The sequence below is a fragment of the Carcharhinus amblyrhynchos genome, chromosome 2 (assembly GCF_965287045.1).
Source record: "Carcharhinus amblyrhynchos chromosome 2, sCarAmb.v2.hapA, whole genome shotgun sequence".
NCBI classification, from domain to species: Eukaryota; Metazoa; Chordata; class Chondrichthyes; order Carcharhiniformes; family Carcharhinidae; genus Carcharhinus; species Carcharhinus amblyrhynchos.
In genome coordinates this window covers 77,414,857-77,426,189 of record NC_137325.1, presented here as the reverse complement: position 1 = coordinate 77,426,189, position 11,333 = coordinate 77,414,857, and the positions used below count along the sequence as shown (strand labels likewise).

The 11,333-nt window shown below is 38.3% G+C and overlaps 1 protein-coding gene across 4 annotated transcripts in view; it reads left to right on the top strand.

The window, feature by feature from the left end:
* umad1 (UBAP1-MVB12-associated (UMA) domain containing 1) overlaps positions 1 to 11,333 on the top strand; it is a 96,991-nt gene that overhangs the window by 2,322 nt on the left and 83,336 nt on the right. For 3 of the 4 annotated variants that reach the window (XM_080207633.1, XM_080207626.1, XM_080207642.1), the window contains exon 2: positions 4,057 to 4,161. In XM_080207633.1, the coding sequence (XP_080063759.1) occupies positions 4,071 to 4,161 (91 nt within the window). In that variant the 5' untranslated portion in view covers positions 4,057 to 4,070. Of the gene's footprint in view, positions 1 to 4,054; positions 4,162 to 11,333 lie in introns of those variants that run through there. The other variant, XM_080207650.1, reaches the window with a different exon arrangement.

Sequence of the window (11,333 nt, the reverse complement as noted above, 5' to 3'; positions counted from 1 at the left end):
AACCTCTGACTTTGTCACAACAAAGTATTCAAAAGTTATCTAAACTTCAAAAAATATCAAAACTCAACACTTGAACTTGAGAGATACTATCTGTGGCAAGACAACTGACCAGATTCCTTCCTGATGTGCTTTGTTTCGATGTCTGTGTCCCAGACTTGGGGTCTTGCTGCTTCTTCAACAGTGGTTGAACCCAGGTTACAGCTGCCGATGACTGTTTGTGTCTCCTTATACAGATCCAGCTGGCACTGAACATGCTGCAGTTATGTATGTGGGACAGGCACTAATTAATCAGTCTTTTTGATCATGAATACTGAAAAATTCTGCCTCTGGGGTTGAAGCATGACACACGGATTTGTGTTCAATCACTCTTTGTTCAAGGCACAACAACAGCCATTGTCCAGTCAGTTTGTGTTTGTTCCATAGCTGTACATTGTGTTTTTTTGCTGCTCCCACAGTCCTTAGTCTGATAGAGAGTTAGTTCTTTTAACCATTAGGTTTTGCTGGTGTCTTCACATGGCTGGTGCCTTTATGAATATCCATCAGGCTACATTCTTTTTTTCGACCCAATTCCATAAATGCAAATTTCCCTCAGTTTTCCCACTCAAGTGCCTGTTATTCAAACAAGAAGATTGACAGTGAATGCTGGTAGGTTATTTGACTGCAAAGTTATCACCTGAGATCTTTATGGGTTATATTGTCAAGTGAAGGTAGTTAATTTGATAAAATAACTCCATTGCTAGAATCTTGGCCAATTGTCCCAAATCTTTCCTGTGTATGTATTTGCCTATGTGTAAAGATGTCTACACTTCATACCTTAGAATATCATTATTTAATTAAAATTACCTGCTTTAAATCCAAATTTCATCAGTGTTGTCACAATGCAAAATTACACAGCTGAATTAAAATGACCTCTTGTCAGCAAGGTGACTTCTGGGTGATTGTCAATAGAATGAATTGCATTTCAGGAAAGGAGATTGAGTAGAAAGTGTTGAATTGAGCCCATGTTTTACAACGAACCAGTTTTACATAACTTAATACTCTGAAGAATATGAATAACAGAGCTAAAACTCTGAAGTTTCTGTTTGACTAAAGAAATTCATTAAAAATTTCAGCATATATTCAATTTAATATTGTCAGCTACAAGATTCAGTTATGAAAATTTGAATTCCATAGATGATGTTTCCATCAGCAGAAACAGAATGTTTTGTTGTGTATTTGATTTTCTAGTTAGGTAATTATTGCTAACTCGTGTTATATTGCCAGAGGACAATATTGATTTAATGATGTTTAATAAACTTTAGTTCAGTTGAATCTTAGTGCTATGAATTTATATAAACATCACTTTATTTTAAAATTGGTACAGTATCTAAAACTTAGATTTAACTTCGACTTAAAAATAATAATTTTATACTTTATAACCTACAAGTGACTACACTAGTATCATAACAGAGATGAAGGTTCAAAAGTTCATATCCTGGAATTGATAGTGGCTTTCAAAGATTCTTATTGCAATCTTCGTATAATTCCTTGCTGACCTACAGGTTAAATACTTTACACTCTATGACAAGCCAATAACAGGTGTAGTGTACAACTGCATAGCGATAATTGTCTTCAGAGAAAGTTTAATGAATTAGGTGATATTGATAAATGAAAATCTGGACTGGATCTCCCTTTTTAGCTTAATAGATCTATTTTGTTCAGAGGATCTTTTGACCATTGCTGAACTTGCAAAAGGCGGGGAATTATAGGCCGGTTAGTTTAACGTCTGTAGTAGGTAAAATGTTAGAATCTGTCATTAAGGAGGAAATTGCGAGGCATCTTGAAGGGAACTGCTTGATAGAGCAGACGCAGCACGGTTTCATTAAAGGGAAGTCGTGTCTGACAAATTTACTGGAGTTCTATGAGGATGTGTCTAGGGCGGTGGATAGAGGAGAGCCGGTGGATGTGGTCTTTCTAGATTTTCAGAAGGCGTTTGACAAAGTACCTCACAAGAGGTTATTGCAGAAGGTTGAGGGACATGGAGTTGGGGTTAGGGTGTTAGCGTGGATAGAGGATTGGTTGTCAAATAGGAGGCAGAGAGTGGGGGTCAACGGGTGCTATTCGGATTGGCGGATGGTGACTAGTGGAGTGCCCCAGGGGTCGGTGCTGGGGCTTCAGCTTTTTACCATTTATATAGATGATCTGGAGGAGGGAACCGAGTGTAGAGTGTCGAAATTTGCTGATGACACCAAGATTGGGGGAAAGGCAAATTGTGCGGAGGGTGTGGAGAGTCTGCAGAAGGATCTAGATAGGCTGAGCGAATGGGCCAGGAAATGGCAAATGGAATTTAATGTTGGCAAGTGTGAGGTGGTCCACTTTGGTAGGAAGGACTATTACTTACGGGGCAAAAAACTGCAGCAGGCGACGGTGCAGAGGGACCTCGGGGTCCTTGTGCATGAGTCGCAAAAACCCAGCTTGCAGGTGCAGCAGGTGGTCAGGAAGGCGAATGGGATGCTGGCCTTCATAGCGAGGGGGATTGAATATAAAAGTAGGGAGGTCTTGCTGCAGCTGTATAGAACATTGGTTAGGCCGCAGCTGGAGTACTGTGTGCAGTTTTGGGCGCCGCACCTGCGCAAAGATATTTTGGCCTTGGAGGGAGTGCAGAGGAGGTTTACTAGGCTGATACCGGAGTTGAGGGGGTTGAGCTATGAGGAGAGGCTGAATAAACTGGGCTTGTACTCATTAGAGTTTAGAAGAATGAGGGGAGATCTCATTGAGACGTACAAGATGATGAATGGGATGGATAGGATAGAGGTGGAAAGACTCTTCCCGCTCAAAAAAGACAGTAGGACTAGGGGGCACAGCCTCAAGATAAAAGGAGGGCGGTTTAGAACGGAGTTGAGGAGGAACTTCTTCACTCAAAGGGTGGTGAATCTCTGGAATTCTCTGCCCGTTGAAGTGGTGGAGGCTGCCTCGCTAAATATTTTTAAGACGCGGGTTGATGGGTTTTTGATAGGAGGCGGGATTAAGGGTTATGGGGAGAGGGCGGGAAAGTGGAACTGAGCAGCGACAGATCAGCCATGATCTTATTGAATGGCGGGGCAGGCTCCAAGGGCTAGATGGCCTACTCCTGCTCCTATTTCTTATGTTCTTATGTTCTTCACCTTATGCAGGTATTTCATAAGATATCTGTTTGAGGCCTAGAAAAATTTAGAATAGAACTGTTGCAGTAACTTAAAATAGGCACAGCTTACAGAATATCAGCTCAATTACTGATTTTTAGTTTACTCTAGTGCATTTAATATTATCCATAAAATAACCAGTAAATTAATATATGAAACTTCATAAGTATCTTACAGCTATATATAGTAAGAAATCCTCTGTATTGCTGTTTAAAAAAAACAGTTGTTAAGATGAAGGGAGAAAAAGCACTATAGGAGAAATGTCCACTGGCCCAAGAGCTACTGCAGAATCAGTAGTATGCTGTTATAATTGTAGCTCATTGAAATTATGTCACAGGTTATATTTCTATTAAATGTTGAAGTCCCACCCATTTTAACTTCACTGTGGTGACAGCATAATTATTGTAAGTGCAAACAATTTTTTTAAGACATTAACACTCCTCTGGAGCAAATTAAAGGACTATTTCAGTTGTCAAAAAATTTCTTCAACTTTTGGAAAATTGTGAAATTAAGCTTTGTGTGTATCTCAAGTGCAAAGTGTGCAAAAACAACTACAGAATTTCTATTGCCTTTACTGAAGAGAGGTGCAGAGCTGCTACCATAACTTCTGTTTAAAGCAAGCACTCATACCAATTTAATATCTGTAGAGTAATAGGATTGTAATAAATAAGCTACCCGTGCTGGCATCCAAGTAATAGCCATATCCCATGAAGTAAACTTGACCTTAAAACAATCAATTTTGGCCTATCATATTAAAGGAATGAAATCATTCTGATTCCAAATTTGTTTATTCTACTATGAAGGGAAATATAGCTGTGTTATATAGACCAATTAATTTTAGTAATGTATAGTTGTCCTTGTCTTTCAGTTCAACGTTTATGAATTTGTCTTTCAGCCTTGCAGAGTGAAATGTTGAAACTTTTTGGAATTCAAAAAGGTACGGATTCATCCAAGAAAGGCACAAACCATGATCAGGAAGTAGATGGTTTTATTGTTTTAGGTAAGGAATAATGCTTTAATTGTTCTTCTATTAAATATAATAAAGTTATTACCAATATCTTGGCAAACAGAGTGCATTAAGTGAAAAGATAAACTATTTTAATCTACCTTTTGAAAGACTGACTTATTCTCTAATCCACATTTGAGACCTTATTCTTAAAAAATGATATTGAAGCACATAAGTATACTTCCACCAGGAGGTTTTGGAACAGCTTGCACCATCAGAAGGTGGCTATGTCAAAACTTGTGCAATGTACAAATGGCACTTTTTGTACGTTTTTTTGTATGTAGCCTGTGGATAAAAACAGCTTTCCATTTTCTGTCTTGGACAAAGATATAAAGGAAAACAAGAAGCGAATCTTATCAATATTAATAAACATTTGAGGATTAAAATGATAAGACTAGCAAACTACAGCAAACCTCCAGTTTAATGCATGTTTGTTCAGCACGTGAATTAGATGCTTTCAAAATGTCTCTTGTTCACTTTATAACTCCACATTAAATTTAATATAGTATTAATATAACTTAACTCAGCAGCGGTACTACATTGCTTGTACTCTTCTGAGCTGTTCAGTAAATGTTATATAACAGTAGTTCATTCATATGGCCTGTAATTTGGCAGCCACTCGCCAGTATCAGCAGCACGACCAGAAGCAGTGAGCACTGCTGGTAACGGAGTAAGCCCAAGGTTGAAGTTCCTCACTGTAATCCCTGGACAAATGTGATTGGGGCAGGGTCACTGGATCAGTCAGGGACACCCTAAAGAGTAGGGGCGTGAGGAGTCCTTCAAGAGCCCACATATGGGCCTCTGTTAGCTTCCAGGCATGAAAACTGCCCTGGACCTGATTGAGGAACAGGGAAGGAGTCTACACCTCATCTCATTGCCACCTCAGTCTCCCAGCCCACCTCCAAGGGAAACACTAAATTTTGCCCAATGACTGACAGCATTACAATAAAGTGTCAAACTAGATGATGCACTTAAGTCACATGAGGATTGAATCTGTAATGCTGTAGCTCATAGACAAAGATGCTATTGTCCTTGTGGTATGTGTGGATACCTAATTGGCTAAAGTACAGAAAGTAGACAATAATGGTTTGTAACTGATTTTTAAACCAGAAGACAGTTTATATTGCAGTACTCCAGAGGTCAGTTTTATATAAATTCTCTGTTTGATACATTATAATCTGCATGTGGGGATACAGGGCATGATTTCAAAATTTGCAGATGACACCAAGCTCTGATACAATAACCAATCAGGAGGATAGTACAAACAGGAGGATGGTGTAGACAGACTGAAATTGACAAAACCTGACAGATGAAATTTAATGGACAGAAGCGAGAAGTGATACATTCTGGTATTTAGAATTGAGAGGCAACAAAAGGCTAATGTTACATTTCCAAAGGGTTTACAGCTGCACAGCTGAGGGTATGTATGCAAATTGTTGAAGGTTGCAGTCCAAGTTTAAAAGGCTTTTAAAAAATCATACTTGGCTTTAATAGAACATTCGAACATAAAGGTGAGCAAGTTATGCCAAACACTTTTTAAAATGCTGGTTAGGCCTCAGCTAGAGTATTGTGTTTAATTCCGGGAGCTGCAACTTCAGAAGGATGCCAAAGGAGATCTGTTGTATTTCAAAATCATGAATGGTTTTGTTTCAATAAATCAGATGTTGTTTCTAATAGTACAAACCTGTAACCAGAGGGCACTGATTTTAACTTGATTGATAGAAACAACCAGAAGTAACATGGGGGATGAAAAGTTATGCAGCAAAGTGTGATCTGGAATGCACTGGAAGCAGATATAATAACTTTCAAAAAAGAATTGAATAAATACATGAAGGAAAACAAAATGTACAGGGCTGCGGGGAAGGAGCAGGGGATTGGTGTCAATTGGGTACCCCTATCAATGAACTAGCATTGGCACAATAGGCTGAATGGCATCCTCTGTGGTCCTTTTTTTTAGGGGTTTCAAGTAACGTTAATTTTAGAAATGTATTTATTCTGACATTAAGGAAAACAATGTCACAGGAATATGTCTGCATCTGCATGGTGGTGAAATACTCACTGAGCTGTATAATTTATTTTTTAATGGAGATCAAAGTTATCCATTTGTTGTGTGACAAGTAACAACCTTTATAAGTTAACAAAGATCGGAAACTCATTGAAGGAACTTGGACTAGTCTTGTTGACATTTGCCTCATTGAGCATTAAGCTTCAATAGCAGCCTGTGGGCACCTGGCTAAAGCTTCCTAAGCGAGAGCGCAAAACAGGTTAAAACTGGGAATTTGAACTGTTAATCTTTTCATTCTGAATCCAATGGCCTAATTTAATATTGTTGGCATTGTTGCTGGACTAGACCCAGAGTAATGTTCTGAGGACCCGGGTTCAAATCCCACCATGGCAGATGGTGAAATTTGAATTCAATAAAAGAATCTAGAATTAAAAGTCCAGTAGTAACCATGAAACCATTTGTCAATTGGTGGAAAAACCCATCTGGTTCACTAATGTCCTTTAGGGAAATCTGCTGTCCTTACCTGGTCTGGCCTACATGTCCTGATCCAAGCCATGTGGTTTACTCTTAAATTCCCTCAGGGATAGGCAACAAGTGTTGGCCCAACTAGCAATGCCCACATCCCATGAATGAATATTTTTTAAAAAAGGCAAGTTTATCTTTTTGTGACCATCACTTCAGTTTTTTTCAAACTTATTTTCTTTCTTAGACATAAATCATATTCCATAATATACTTAAATTTCTGTATATTTCAATATTTAATAGACAATTTTCAAATTTATCTATGTCTTATAAATAGTAAAACATTTAACACAATTTTTGTAAATTGCTCCTCAGTTTTGTGTTCCCTTGTTGCAATTATCTGACCACATCTGCCATAAAACCAGAACAGACTGGCTGGACGTTTCAATTTTTGTTTGCCAGCCAATCTTTTTCTTCTCCCCCATCCATCTTAATAGACAGGAAAATCACAGGCTGGCGAACACACAAGTGGAAAACTCAGTCAGTATGTTTATACTGCTCTATAATATGGGTTACAATTTTGCTGTCTAGGAATAGTAATGTTACTGAACTAAAACTTGCAGTTCAATTTTAAAGTGAGATCAAGTGGCTCAGTTGGCTGAGCACTCTTGCTTATGAACAAAATGTGAACATCCAAATTAGGAACAGGAGCTTGCTGCACCATTCTGTAACATCATGGCTGATTTTATTGTGGCCTCAAGTCCACGTTCCTGCCTATCCCTGAAAAATACAAACACATAAATTAACTTCAGAATTAGATGACTAATTTTGACCAATTTTTCTGAGTAGCACTTTGCTCAATTTCGGGGAAAATGTTGATTTTTGTTCCTGAACAGTAGAACATTTTAGCTTATTACAGTGTCTCAAATATGTAATTCAAAAACGGACGTGATGGAAAATGAGATTTTTCAAAACTGCCATGCATGAATTTTAATTCTTATTAGTGAGTAAAATGGCTTAGTGTATTGATCAGCTAGGCGCTGGATCAGCATATTCTCTAAGTTTCGGAATGTACTATTATTTCTAACTTTGTTAGTGAGTTTAACAATTGAATGAAATTTATTTCCTTATTTTACATCTTTTCAAGGGGGCTTCCTTTTAATTGCCTACCTGGAGAAACTGCAGTTTCTCAGTTTTATAAAATATGGTATTGTCCTTCAACTAAAAAAGCATGACTTATTTTAGAGATTGAAACATTTCCTGGTTTGTAATCTCCTCCACTGAGCACATCATCTTGAATTGCCTTTAAAATCTTCTTGTCTTCTCCTTCAACCAAGTCTCAGTTTCTTACTGAGACATCCTCTTTCATTTTTTCCTACAGCCACTGTACTGAGCACTGCCCCCCCCACTCCCCTGCACCCCCGAATCTTTGGTGATTTAACCCTCATAAAAAGACTTCCTTCCTTGACAACTGGATAGCCCAAAGCACCTCTCAAAATATTTTCAGAAGATAAGCCAATGTGCTTGCAGCAAGCTCCCATAAATAACAATGTAATAATGCTCAGATGGTGTGTTTGTATGATCTCGAATGAGACTAGGACACAGAATAGCTCCTCTGCTCAGGATCAAAGTATTGCTATGAGAAGTCTCAGTTTGAAGTCTCGTGCAAAACACAACATTTTCCAATGGTGCAGCACTCTTACAGTTCTGCACTAGAATGTCAGTTTTGATTTGTTTTTTGTGCTGAACTCCTGGCATGAGACTAGAACCTACAAACATGTGACTCAGAGCTTCCAATTGAATGAAGAAGACCCTGACCTATAATTTGTTAAAAGCCAGTAGATGCACTGTGCATTTTCTGTTCATGTGATTCCATATATCTATCATCATGTATAGGGAAAGGAGTTTGAATGAATCAGTTTTATCCTGGAGGTGAAACTAGTACAACGTTGAACCTGTAGTATGAATGGATTATCTTTTCAGAGGATGTTAAACAGCTTGTGGTTCACTCGAGGATTTAGGATATTAACAGCTCCTCTTAAATTACAGCCTTGTGCCGTTCTGCCAGATTGCTGTTCAAAAATTGCAAATTTGAGATGTGGTTTTTAGAAGCCTTTTTCCTCTCTGTTAAAGTGTTTGTTTCCATAGTAAATTCAACATGATTATATTTAATCAGATAAATGGTTATGAGCTCCACTGGTTGCTAGAGTATAATTATTTAGAATTGTGACACAAGTCCTGATTATTACACTAAAACCGTGGGAATTTTTTAAAATTACTTTTGTATTAGAGCATTCAGGCTAAAATTATTTTTGAATATGCTGCCACAAAGACATTTTACATATTGGAAATATACAGAATTGTATGAAGAGAAATTGCTGAAATTGGCAACAGGGCTGTTGGCTTTTGAGAAAATAAAACACACATTTATAATTCGAAGCTGAGAATCCTACAACAGTAAAGGAATGCAGCACATTTTCTTCAAAATATGACAGACCAGAACAAAATGAAGCAAGAATTGCAAAGTGTCACGAAGTGATAATTGCTGTTACAAAGAGATTCTTAATGGGCTAATTGCATATGGCATTTTTATTCTCTTTCCAGGACTTGATAACAAAATATGTTCACAGACTAAAACCCCAAAACTTCTGTTGGATATCTAACATTTTCGTTTTGATTTCTGAAGTTCAGTATCCAGTTTTTCTGTTGAATCTTTCAGTTATATGTGATCAGAATATTTCCCTGGAAATTAAATGATCAATATAATGTAAACTGGATAATCTGAAATGTGTTCTTAGAAATTGTCAGAAACTGGACTGTTGGGATTGAAAGAGCTGCCACTTGTCTGAATGCTTGCATTGTTGGGGGTATAATATTTTTTAAAAGTGTCTTTAATTGGGGTGAAAGATTTAGTTCTTGAGAAACCTGATTGCCAGATGTTCCATTGCGGACAACTGTAGAAGAGCAGTGACTTAATACATCTGTTTTTTAAACCTTTTGTGGATTGCATGATATATTAATGATCTGTGCAACTAGTTGATCTCCTGTAAATTTATTGAACAATTACATTTTACTATTTTATGCTTCAAATTGTAAATTGTTAGTAACAGAGTGACTGTGTATAGAAAAACGTCTTTGTATAAATTCATTAGTGTCCTACTGAAAATGCTGAACTAGATTTTGTTTTTCAGGCAAATTTGGTAATTTATAAAAATCAACATTTTCCATCTAATCCTGTTTTCACAGACAATATCTTCCTTTATATTGCAGTAGCGCCACGCTAAATGGAATAGCATTTGGAAAGATTCAGCAGCTCAAAATTGGGCATCCATGAGGCACTATGGACTGTCAGCAATAGAATTGTACTCAACCTCAATCTGTAACCTCACAGCCCAGCATATGTCCTTCATTCTAACTTCGCTATCAACCCTGATTCAATAAAGAGTGCAGAAGGATGTGTCAGGAGGAGCACCAGACCTACTTTAAACTGATGTATCAACTGGATGAAGGGCACAATAGACAGAGCTAACCAATCCCTAAACCAACGGATTAGATCTAAACTTTGCAGTTCTGCCACATCCAGTTGTGAATGGTGGTGGACAATAAAGCAAGTAACAAGAGGCTCCACAAATACCCCATCCTTAATGATGGGGCGCCTAGCACATCAGTGCAAAAGACAAGGTTGAAGCATTTTCAACTACCTTCAGCCAGAAGTACCAAGTGGGTGATCTTTCACGGTCTCATACTGAGGTCCCCAACATCAAAGAAAGATTCTTTGATGATTGGAGGTCAATCATCTCAGTCCAGGCCATCACTGCAGTAGTTCCTCAGAGGAGTGTCCTTGGCCCAACCATCTTGAGCTGCTTTATTAATATACATTGTTCCATCATAAGGTCAGAGGTTGGGTGATATTGTTGAAAAAGTCTTGATGAGTTGTAGCAGTACATCTTGTGGATGTTGCATGCTGTTGCCATTTTCCGTTGGTGGTGGATAGGTATCATTCAAGTATGAGACTGCACCATTTGTGATTCCCCAGACATTGAATCAGTCCATATGTAGCTAGACCTGGGAACATTGAGGCTTGGGCTGATAAATAGCAAATAACATTGTGCCATACAAGTACCAAGCAATGACCATCTCCAGGACAGGATCTAACCATCTCCCCATGATATTCAATGGTATTCCTATTGCTGAATCCCCACTATCAACATCTTGGAGGTTACCTTTGACCAGAAACTGAACTGATCTGACCAAAGAAATACTGTGGCTAGAAGAGCAGATAAGAACCTAGGAAGTCTGTGGTGAGTAACTCACTTCTCACTGCCTAAAGCATATTCAGAAATGTGGTGGAATTCTCTCCACTTGCCTAGATGAGTGCAGCTCCAACAACACGCAAGATGTTCAGCATCATCCAGGACAAAGCAATATATTTATATGATACCCATCCATCACCAATGATGCATCGTGGCAGCAGTGTGCATCATTGACAAGATGCACCGCTGCACTCATTAAGGCTCCTTCAACAGCATCATCCAAACTCCTTACATCTACCACTTTGGAAGTACAAGGGCAGCAGATGCCTGGGAATTCCATCACCTACAAAACCCTCCAGACCACACATCATCACGACAATATTTCCATTCATCTACTGTTGCTGAGTCAAATTCCTGGAACTCCCTAACAGTATTGTGAGTGTATC